The 11,100-nt window shown below is 32.4% G+C and overlaps 2 protein-coding genes and 1 pseudogene across 3 annotated transcripts; 1 reads left to right on the top strand and 2 right to left on the bottom strand.

Moving 5' to 3' along the window:
* The first annotated feature begins 1,760 nt into the window (after positions 1-1,760).
* On the top strand, positions 1,761-3,321 carry LOC123898085. Of its 2 annotated transcripts, XM_045948948.1 has the most exons (4): positions 1,803-1,822; positions 1,873-2,144; positions 2,243-2,288; positions 3,039-3,321. In XM_045948948.1, the coding sequence occupies exons 2-4, from the start codon at positions 1,962-1,964 to the stop codon at positions 3,089-3,091; spliced, it is 282 nt and encodes a 93-aa protein (XP_045804904.1). In that variant the 5' UTR covers positions 1,803-1,822; positions 1,873-1,961; the 3' UTR covers positions 3,092-3,321. The 2 variants fall into 2 exon arrangements, with proteins under 2 accessions (XP_045804903.1, XP_045804904.1); XM_045948947.1 differs by having other exon boundaries at positions 1,761-2,144.
* Positions 3,322-6,527: 3,206 nt separating this feature from the next.
* Positions 6,528-8,085, bottom strand: LOC123899600 (annotated as a pseudogene).
* LOC123899599 (peptide methionine sulfoxide reductase B5-like) lies at positions 8,073-9,713 on the bottom strand. Its single transcript, XM_045950768.1, has 3 exons — positions 9,489-9,713; positions 8,596-8,752; positions 8,073-8,403 (listed from the first exon to the last, which is right to left on the bottom strand). Exons 1-3 carry the CDS (start codon positions 9,593-9,595, stop codon positions 8,239-8,241), a joined length of 429 nt encoding a protein of 142 aa, XP_045806724.1. The 5' UTR covers positions 9,596-9,713; the 3' UTR covers positions 8,073-8,238.
* Between the last annotated feature and the right edge of the window lie 1,387 nt (positions 9,714-11,100).

Here is an 11,100-nt window from a genome sequence, read left to right as displayed (position 1 = left end):
TCGTCTTTTAAAGAAGGTTCTTAAGTTCTAAAAGCATCTTTAGTGCAAGAGGGGTCTTTTACGCATCTCTTAGCATCCATGTATCATCTCATCATGACTCTTATACATGTGGTCCTTGGTTTTTTCTAGTACAACTCTTATGCACACATAGTCTCTTAGCAATAAATTGTACAAAATATTACTCTATGGACTCATTAAAGTATGAACTATGAAGTCAACTTTATGGACTCGTTTTTTTTTTTTTTACTAAACTTTGTGCAGCCGCCCGGATATGTGGGTCCTCAGTGACGTACTCCTCATAATTCATCTCTGACCTCGGCTTTCTCCAGTGACGAAAGCCAACTGCCCATCCAGCGGGTGATACGGTGCATGAAAGTTGTTCTCCGCCCTTTGTTCTGGTACCTGTTGTTGATGTCAGCCATAGGTCACGTTGTTGTTGGTTGATGAAGGAAGCTTTTGGTTTTTTAGGAAGGAAAAACTAGACGGTGCCACTGATCGTACCTGATCAGAACGTGCGACCGCACCGACGTTTGTTCTCGAAGGCCCCTGTTGAAACGGATGGGGGTTGTGTACCTGAAGGCTCTCCGACGCAAGTCAGTTTAGGTGTGGAGTAAGGTTTTCTTAGCTAGATAATACGTACTCCCTCCGTCCCAAAATATAAGCAAAAATGAGTCAAAGAAATTTGATGTATTTGGTTAAAAATTTGGACCAAATACATCCACTTTAGTTGACCACATTTTGCTTATATTTTGGGACGGAGGGAGTACCTCAAGAAATGGCAATTGGTTTCGTATATATAGCCCCCAGCGCTGGGCTAAGGCCCTTGATGACATTAATGGCCATCAAGTGGCTGCCGGAAAACGGCTGGAAAGCCATGATGAGCAGTTAATGCTCATCATTTCGGTAACAGTCGTTGCAATACGCGTTGGCATTGTGATCGTTGGTGGATTGAATATGCTGCTGAGCGTCCTTGTGTTAGGGCTTGCTCGGAAGCCGTTGCTCGTAGTCCTTCGGTATCCGAGCTTCTAATCCCAATCAAGAACAGTTTGCTCAAAAAATAAAACAAAAACAAAACTGAATTTTTTTTAGATTAAAACTGAGTCTTTAAATTAAAATAAAAAACAATAAAATCTTTTAATTAACAACATTGAACAATATATTTTTAGGAAAATAGTCATTTTAATATCTCAATGTGTAACTTGCTGTCATTATGGTCCCTCATTGAAGAAAAAGCACAAAATAGTCCCTTACTCTATAATCTATTAGGCAAATCTGGCGGTGGATAGACATAGGGTAGGTGATTTCGATCTTGCTCTTATTTGTTTAGGGTTGTTTTCTCTTTAACTATGTTCTATATATTATTCAAACTTGTTTTCTCTTTAGCTTCTAGCTCCAACATCGAGATACACATATCTGCTCTTAAATCTTTATATCAACCATTGAAATACAAACTTTATGTTTTTAAATCTTATATCAACCATTGTAATCATATCAACCATGAAGAAAAGAATGAGAGGAAGAAGATAAAGAAATGCAAAGAAAGAAAAAAAAGTACCGTCATTTTGGTCTTGCCATGCAATTTTCTAATTAATGTCTACTCAGAATGCCACGTGTTTCCAACGAAGGTCACGTCAATTTTTTTTGAAAATTTAACTGCCAATTACCAAAATAATAAATAAATTGCAAATTCAAGGACTATTTTGTATTTTCTCTTCAATGGTAAATGACTATTTCCCTTATTTTTTTTTATGATTAGCACATAATAAGCTTTGGAGCGATGGAAACAGAGAAGTGCCCTAGAAAAAACACTGCTCATAATCTTATTCTTTGTTTGATTATCCCGTCTCTTTGAGTCTGCAAACCAGAATCCCGTTTCTTTGTTCCTTAACCCAGAATTTGAGAGCACTATATAAGGTTTGCTCAAATTTGTAATTTTAAGAGCATTTCGCGGACACGTTAAAATGGAGCAACAACTACCTCACACGAGCGAAGTGAAACCGTTGGCGGCACCGCAACAACCTCACACGAGCGAAACGAAACCGTTGGTTGCAGCACCGCAACCACTTCACCGGAGCGATGCAGATGACGATGATGAGAACGTCAAACAGCTCGATGAGTGTTCTTCTCTCTATCTCTTGATGCAGGTAAACCTCATTTCTTCTTCATCTTTCCATAACCCTAAACCCCCTAAATTTTTTTGATTCGTCGATTTTTGGATGATTTTTTCTCTATTGATTCTCAGGATTGCGTTGTTCGTAGTAACAGGAATTGGAAAGAATGCCAGAAAGGTACATTAAGACTGTGATTTAGGGCTTAACATTTATATATTTTTAGTTGATTTTATGAGAAAGTATTGATGATTTACACATGTTTAGCACATTTTCAGTCATGTTAAGAGTTTGTGATGTTACTCTTACTAGTTTCTCAGGCGCTGTTTGGTAAAAAAAAAAAAATAACGGATAGCTTACAAGCTAGCTTTTAGCTTATGGTGATAAGCTAGCTGATTGAATTTGTAGTGTTCGGTAAAATTAGCTGTTGAACTATGAAATGACATAAAAAAGATATGTTTAATTAATATTTAATTTTTTTCAAGTAAGATGATAGGGTTAAAATTGGAAGAAAAAATGATAAGCTATAAGCTCATAAGCTACTTGAAATAGCATTTGAAAACTAAGCTATAAGCTCTTTTTTTTTAAATGTTACCAAACTGAGCTTTTAGCTTATAAGCTAGCTTATTGGCCTTCCCAAACAGAGCCTTAGAACAATGTGTTGCTACTAATAAGTTGTTTACGATTTCAATATTACATTAACTGTTTTTGACAATTATACCTCCACTTATTTTAAGGATTGAAAAGATTTTTTACACAGTTAATCAATCATATGTAACTTATAGATCATGAAACACAATTGACTTTTTTCATAACTACTTTTAAAGTCATACATATGATTGGTTGTGATTTGTTTACGGTGTAAAACTTGTTGAAGTATCAAAATTAGACTCTTAATCACTCTTATATGAATTGCTGATCTTTTGGCAGAAATACAAGCTCTGAGGGAATGCTCTGAAAACAGAAGGAAAAATAAGCGATGAAGATTTTAGTTAGTCATTAGGTTATTTACTTTGGTTCCTAGCTATTGTTCAAGGTATAACATTTTTTGTACGCATACACGTCCACCCATCAGCATGAATATTTTTGGGCTAGAATTCAATTGAAACTGATTGGTATTGAAATTGGGGGAATGGAACGTTTGTACAGAGATCTAAAAATAAACAGTGTTTTCAATAGGAAATTCCAATGATTAGTTTTGAAGTTAGAGTAATTACCTCTGTTGTCTTGATTTTACTTAAATAATTTCAACTGCACAATTCTTACTATTTGATGATAATGTTGTTCTGTGAACAATTTGTCAAGCACTAAGCAATTTGGCCTCAGGACTTGATGTAGTTTTAATATGTTTACTTTTAATATGATCATAGCTAATGAAGATACAAGTGAAATCAGTCTCTTATGTCATGTGCTAGCAGAAGGATGATTTTAGTTAGTAATAGCAGTAGAAGTAATAGAGCACTAGAATGCATAAAGTAGGATATTTGACGAAATCATACATGGAGAGTGGGCGATTTTTATTTGTAAGTGTTACATGTAGCATTCTGAGACACCTATCGTAGCCTCACCTTAGAGTCCAAAATCTTAGAAAAGTAGTGAGATTCTTCAACAATGCTAAAATCTGTAAATTCACAGTCTTGCAAGGTTCAAACTTTACAAGTTATTAAGGATTTGAGGGTTCATATTTATGGGCGAAGTCTTACGAGGTTCAAACTTTACGAGTTATTAAAAATTTGAGGGTTCATATTTATGGGCGAAGATTCGGTGCCTCTCGAGGCCACAACAATTTCTCATAGAGTGCTGTTAAGTTACTAGATGACAGTTGTCCACCTACTCACGCTTGCTTTGTCTTGGTTTCTAGGATTAAGAGTGTGTCAACCTCTCTCTTTTCTTTCTATCAAATTTTGTCTAGAAAAGCAAATGAAGTAGCTGATACACTTAGCAAAGTTTGGCTTGTCTTTAGATGTGGAGCGAGTGTTTAGTAATTAATGATTTTCCTGATATTATTGTAACCCCTTTATAGAGAAGGATGCTGGTTTGGTACCTTTGATGGTTAATATCAATTATTGAATTGTGATTGGGGCTCTGCCCCTTTATTCCCATAAAAATAGAACTACAATTTCTTGTTAGAGGGCAATCTTATTTAGAAAGCTCTCAGCGACTCTCGGCCAATACTATGACTGCTTGCAATAAGAATTATGTAAGTGGCCGATGCTTGAGAAACATATGTTGAGATAGGTTAACGTGTTAAATGAATTTATATCGTCTCAAGAGATTAATCTCTCTTTGTAGTTGTGTGCGACGATAGATTTGTTTATTTTTTAAAAATGTGTAAAATAGTTACAATTGGTGCCCTTGCACGTTGGCGTTTTGTAGTTTCTGGTAGCTGTAGTACCATGAGGGTGCTTCCACTTTAGAGTTTAGTCACGAAAAGATTTTAGAGTTTAGTCACGAAAAGAGAAGTGGGGTTTTACAAACTTTTTTTTAAATTCATTTATATGAATAATTTCGATTTCTCATTTACAATTTTTTTTTTTAATTCATTTATACGAATAAGATCAAACTCATCCAAATCAAGTGCAACCATAAATTGTCGACCGTCGTCTATGGCGTTGTAAATTGATAGTCTATCGGTGTGAATTTGAATCGCCAAGGATATGGAAGACTTCATTTGTACGAATAATAATTCAATAATTTAACATTGAATGTTATTTGTGCTATTATTTTAATTAATCTAGAAGACTCTTTGTACCAAAAACTACTGTCTTTCTTTATGTCAAATAATCTTTTAAAATCTTAATTCAATAACCCATTGACTTAATTTTCAGCACAAAGTAATAATAGTTTATTTTCAAGCAACACAATCATAATTTTAATGTAAATAAATTTTAATTTATTCATAATTTTTTGAAATGGTTAAATATAGTATTAATCAGTAAAGGATCGAAGTAGAAAATGTATTGAACGGAACAATCGTGAGAAAGTACAAGCAGTCCTAAAACCACTTAAAAAACAAATGTAGGACAACAAAACTACCTGACGTATACAACATAATCGCTCTACTCCTATCTCCTTGATAGGATCAAAAGGATTCAATTTGGTGTGTAATATTTTCAGAAGTGAGATGCATGTTATTTTCGTATTTAGAGACTCCATGTTTTTTTTTTTTTTTGATTACTTGCAGGTTAGATAGAAAAAAATTACTGAAAAAGAAAAGAAAAAAATAGCCATGTTTTATAACTAGCCATCACAAAAGATCGAACAAAAATAAAAGGCTATCAATTTTTTAAACAAGACTTACGAGCAAAGAAATTATTTCACTAAACAACTTTAATACTCCCTCCCACTTTTTTTTACGTCTAACTTTTTAGATTCATCGGATAACTAATATATTTGATCTATAATTAAGGCCACATACATTAGTTATCTAATGAATCTACAAAGTGAAAATTTACATATAATTAAAGTCAGAGGGAGTATTCAAATATAATAAGTTATTTAATAATTAATCAAAAAAATTATTTAATAAATAATAGATACATAAATGTAGGGTATCATAAAAGTAAAATAACATGAGTTAAAATTTACAATATAATCACTTTATATTTGAATCAAATATAATTTTCATATGCATGATTTAAAGAGTCATATGAAGAAAAAAAGATGAGATTACTATTATTCCTTAAAAGATATCTTGTGGGTATATAGTTGTTGGAACCAACACCAATAATATTTTATTATTGAAATGCATGACTATAATCATATTTAATTCAATGAAAAAAAAAACATTTTTTTTTGTTTACAATGAGTTTGGGATTGAATCCAGAACCTATAGTGTAACCTATAGTGTACTACTCAAACCCCTCACTACTATATTAAATAAATCTAATGACTTAAAAAAGTCATATTTAATTCACGAGAATGAGAGAAAATAATTGAGTGTACATTATCTAATATTTAAAATTAATTACCATTGAATTTAAAATTAATAATATATTAATTATTATTATATTTTCTTTAATTAATATTCATAACACTTAAATTTCTAGATTAAATATAAAATTATTAACTTCATATTAAGTTAAAAATTAAATAAGTTATATATAATTTTTATATGAAGTAAACTCTACGAATTTACGAGTCGAGGTTACGTTTAAATTCCACCTAGACATGTCAAGTTCTCATTGTCCTGAGAATACACCTAACCTGAACTCAGATATCCATGGAGTAGGGACTGTCCTTAAACTTGGAGGACTTCAATCATATATCACCGGACCTTCTCATTCCAAATTGGCACTCATCCTAATTTCTGATGTCTTTGGTAAAATTCAAAATCCTTCATCAATTTCTCTTATTTCTACTTTTTCTACACTAATTAATTTTAATGCTTTATTTACATTATTCAAAAATAAAAGGCTATCAATTTATTAATTTCAGGTTAAACTTTGCTCAATTGTTCAAGCTTATTATAACCATAATTGTTTTGGAAACACCAAACAAGACTTACAAGCAAGAAATTTTTTCCACTAAAAACAACTCTAATTTATGATTATTACTACTATAAAGCAATGTTTCATATGGAAGAAGTAGCATTTCCCGGAATATATTTGACAGAAACACTATTGACACAATGACGTTTCATCAGTTGGAACCTTGAACCCTTCTCCTTTGAATACATGACCCAAGTGCCCACCGGCCACCACATGCTGCACAAGTTATCTCAGTCCTCCTCCCATCTGGATCAGGCTGAAAAATGAGAAATTAAGTTCCGTTATTATCGCATTACAATTCCAAAGTTTCAAGTTTCAACTGTTTCTAAGTCCTAGTTGAACTGACAAAAATATGCCGAAATTGTTAGTCTGGACGTCATGATCGGGGTTCGAACCCCGTCTGCCTCACTTGTGTGTGTGAATTCATAATGGTTTAGTGATTTCGTCCATGTACCCAAAAAAATTCCAAAGTTTCAACTATACACATACACATACATATACACATGCATATAGATATAAGATGTATGTTATTATAGTTAAAAACCAGCATTGTAAATTCCACGGTACTGGGTTCGATTATAACTAATACAAACCAAAATTGTTAACAAGCAGCATAGCATACTTACATAGCGATTGATAGCTCCAGGAAAACCCTCAAAGAAAGCAGGTTGTGCATACTTACATAGCGATTGATAGCTCCAGGAAAACCCTCAAAGAAAGCAGGCCAACCACAACTGGAATCAAATTTTGTAGAAGACTTGTAAAGTGGAGTTCCACATCCAGCACAATTGTAAATCCCTTCTTCATAAAACTTGTTATACTCTCCGGTACCCTTCAATCTGCACAGTGACAATTCAACTCAGTTTAAAACTTGTTATCCTCTCCTGTCTAGACAAGGCTCAAACTTTACTAGTTACTAAGGAATAAGGATTTGAGGGTTCATTTTTATGTGCAAAGATTCAGTGCCGAAGAGCAAATGAAGTAGCTGATACACTTAGAATACTATGACTGCTTGCAATAAGAATTATGTAAGTGGCCGATGATAATGTGTTAAAGAACAGTTTAAGAAAATGATTTATACAAGGCTTTTTAAAAAACATTTCAAATCAATATTTTGTAGTTTGGATTCAACTAATTTGTAAGGATTCATACGATTTTAAATGATTCCATGGATTTATAAGAACCACATAGATTTTTAACAAATTTACAAAGAGTTGAACAAAACAGATAGAGATAAATACTCCTCCCAATAACCTAGTTATCAATTTGGTGTGTAATATTTTCAGAGGTGAGATGCATGTTCAAAAACAAATTTTCATCTTTAGAGAGACTCCATGTGATTTTGGTTACTTGCAGGTCAGGCAGAAAAAAAAAAAGAAGCCATGTTTTATATGTCACTCTCACCTTTGCACAGACCTATCAATCATACCAAATCCAATTCTTCCCCCATCAAATAGAAAGCCATCACAAAAGATTGAACAGAAATTAAAGGCTACCAATTTATTAATTTCAGGTTAAACTGTGCTCAATTGTTCAAGCTTATAACCATAACTGTTTTGGAACCACCAAACAAGACTTACAAGCAAGAAATTATTTCACTAAACACCTCTAATTTATTATCACTGCTATAAAGTAATGTTTCATATGGAAGGAGTAGCATTTCCCGGAATAAATTTGACAGAAACACTATTGACACAATGTCGTTCATCAGTTGGAACCTTGAACCCTTCTCCTTTGAATACATGACCCAAGTGTCCACCACATGCTGCACAAGTTATCTCAGTCCTCCTCCCATCTGGGTCAGGCTGAAAATGAGAAATTAAGTTCCATTATCATCACAATACAGTTCCAAAGTTTCAACTATACATATACATATAGATATAAGATACTACTATATGTTATTATAGTTAAAAACCAGCATTGTAAATTCCACGGTACAAAGTTTGATTATTACTAATACAAACCGAAATTGTTAACAAGCAGTATAGAATACTTACGAAGCGATTGATAGCTCCAGGAAAACCCTCAAAGAAAGCAGGCCAACCACAGCCAGAATCAAATTTGGTGGAAGACTTGTAGAGTGGAGTTCCACATCCAGCACAATTGTAAATCCCTTCTTCATAAAACTTATTATACTCTCCAGTACCCTTCAATCTACACAGTGACAATTCAACTCAGTTTAAAACTTGTTATACTCTCCTGTCTAGAGCATTAATTTAAGATCAGACGATTCGGACAATACAATGATAACATCAATTTAAAACGTTCTTGGTTGTTAATTTGAAACTTCACAGTTGAAATTCAAAATCGGGTGACGAAATTCGTGCACCAAATCCCTATTATTCATGCATGCTTACAAACATCAAGCCAGATTCCTCTAACTTCTATAGAAATGTCAATCAATCCAAACATGTTCAAAGGCATAAACATAAACATATTTTTTAATGAAAAATAAAACAGAACATTTATTTTCCTATTTATAAGAGTTTAATTGATATGCACTAGTTTTACACAATCGTCCAATAAAAAACCATTATTTTGCCATGTCATATCAAGAAAGTGGGGTGAAGTGACGTGATGTGGCGGAAAACATGATTGATATTGGTTGACAGTGTAAAATTATTTTACACCGTCAGTGTATATCAATTAAATCCTATTTATAAACCATGATCACTAAAAACTGTCAATAACAATATTAAAAAAAAATAAAAAATTGCACTTCGATTTTATGCATACAGGATACCCAACATACCCAAAAGCTCAAATCAAATCTCATTTTCATCTCAGAAACATGCAAATTAAAAAAAATTGAAATTTTTAAGTCCCAAATTGAATCTCACAGTAATTATAATTATAACATGAAAGAAGAAATAGATAGATTATTACTCACTCAGTTCCTTTCTGGCGGAGGATGCGAAACTGCTCAGGTGAAAGAATGGCTCTCCATTCTTCTTCACTTTTCTGAATTTGTGAAGGTGATGATCCTGTTGATGCCATTGACTTCGATTTTGATGATGCACACCAAGCAAGTGTGTATCTGTAAAAGCTCTTTATAGTGATCAAATCCAAACATGGTAGTAATTAAGATTTGTAAGCGTTTCACAGAGAAAATTTTCGAGAGAAAATGAACTTGGACAGAATACTAGGTAAGGAACATAGATAAAAAAAATTGTCAATAAGTTGTTGCTGATAATGTATTTGACTTATTTATTTCTTCATAGAATCTATGTATTTTGTCTATGACATTTAATATTTTACGAATTTAAAATATAATGTTTTTTTTATGATAAGGATTGGATGAAGTAAAATATTGATAGTTAGTTGGTCCAATAATAATTGACATCGAATTAAGTATGAAGGACGATGATGCGATTAGGAGGGGTTGTAATCAATCAATGACAGATTGACCTCATATTATTTAACCATTAAACTATTTGAAGTAAAAAAGTCACCGGTACAAAACTTGTTTGGGATCTTCCGGAACAAATTTCAAATATCAGGTCTAGTTTGACAAAGTACCTTAGTGAACCAATCAATTGTCTGAACATAGTAGAGTCTATAGTATCACTATGGGTATTTTAAAATATTATCGATTTCATCAAATTGTACTCATATTAATCTTTTTAAAAGTTAAAGACTAAGGTTTATTAATAAACTGATCGACAAATTTTCAAGTTCAAATCCTCCCGGTGTTACTTTCTGTGTTGGACTAATTTATATAGAGATTTTATTTTCTTTTTACTTTAAATAAATGGGCGCTATCTTAAATGGACGATAAAATTTATGTCCTCAAATTAGTCGATTTTTGAATCTGATGAGTCTTATAAAAAATCAACAAAATTGTCCTTAATTGAATATATGAATCACGTAATCACATTTATATAAACTAGCGGACTAGGCAACGCGCGTTCCGCGCTTGCCTATGTCTAACTTAAGTCCAAAAAAAAGATGGCTTATGTTATGGCGAGTTCGTTAATAAAAAAAAATTTGATATTAAAAAAAAAATGCCTTATATTATGGTGAATTTGTTAATAAAAGATTTTTTTGCTATTAAAAAAAAAATCAAAGGTATTGTTGGCATTATGAAAAGTCCACACAAAAACTCATGTATCCTCCTTATATTGACACTATAGAATAAATATAGATAACTGTTAAAATATAAGTATCTAATTTACCGGTATTGAACTTTTAAAACAGTCATAATTTCATACTATATATTCTAGTATATATATTTTTTTACCATTACTATTCGAGTGTAAAATACAAGTAAAAGTTAAAATGTCTTAACCTCACTTACATAAATTACATAGTCGAGACTTATAAGTGATAACTATAATAAACAAGAGTTCAAATTTTAGTTGGTCCATTGGTGATTGACTTTGAACTTGGTAAAGAAACCACAATTTGTCATACACAACTACGATCGAAAAAAGACTGAAATCACTTGATCCTAAAACTAACTCCCAAACTAAATTAGATGGTCCGGTGAATATTTGATGAGT

Source organism: Trifolium pratense, linkage group LG7 (genome assembly GCF_020283565.1).
Source record: "Trifolium pratense cultivar HEN17-A07 linkage group LG7, ARS_RC_1.1, whole genome shotgun sequence".
Taxonomy (NCBI): domain Eukaryota; kingdom Viridiplantae; phylum Streptophyta; class Magnoliopsida; order Fabales; family Fabaceae; genus Trifolium; species Trifolium pratense.
Note: the sequence above shows the minus strand (reverse complement) of the source record. Positions and strands in the feature narration are given on the sequence as shown.

Coding starts and splice junctions, on each gene's coding strand:
- LOC123899599 (XM_045950768.1), bottom strand. CDS start 9,595: ATGGCATCAACAGGATCATCACCTTCACAAATTCAGAAAAGTGAAGAA. Junction 8,753..9,488: donor CTCCGCCAGAAAGGAACTGA/GTGAGTAATAAT, acceptor GTCACTGTGTAG/ATTGAAGGGTACTGGAGAGT. Junction 8,404..8,595: donor CTGGAGCTATCAATCGCTTC/GTAAGTATTCTA, acceptor TCTCATTTTCAG/CCTGACCCAGATGGGAGGAG.
- LOC123898085 (XM_045948947.1), top strand. CDS start 1,962: ATGGAGCAACAACTACCTCACACGAGCGAAGTGAAACCGTTGGCGGCA. Junction 2,145..2,242: donor CTCTCTATCTCTTGATGCAG/GTAAACCTCATT, acceptor ATTGATTCTCAG/GATTGCGTTGTTCGTAGTAA. Junction 2,289..3,038: donor TTGGAAAGAATGCCAGAAAG/GTACATTAAGAC, acceptor ATCTTTTGGCAG/AAATACAAGCTCTGAGGGAA.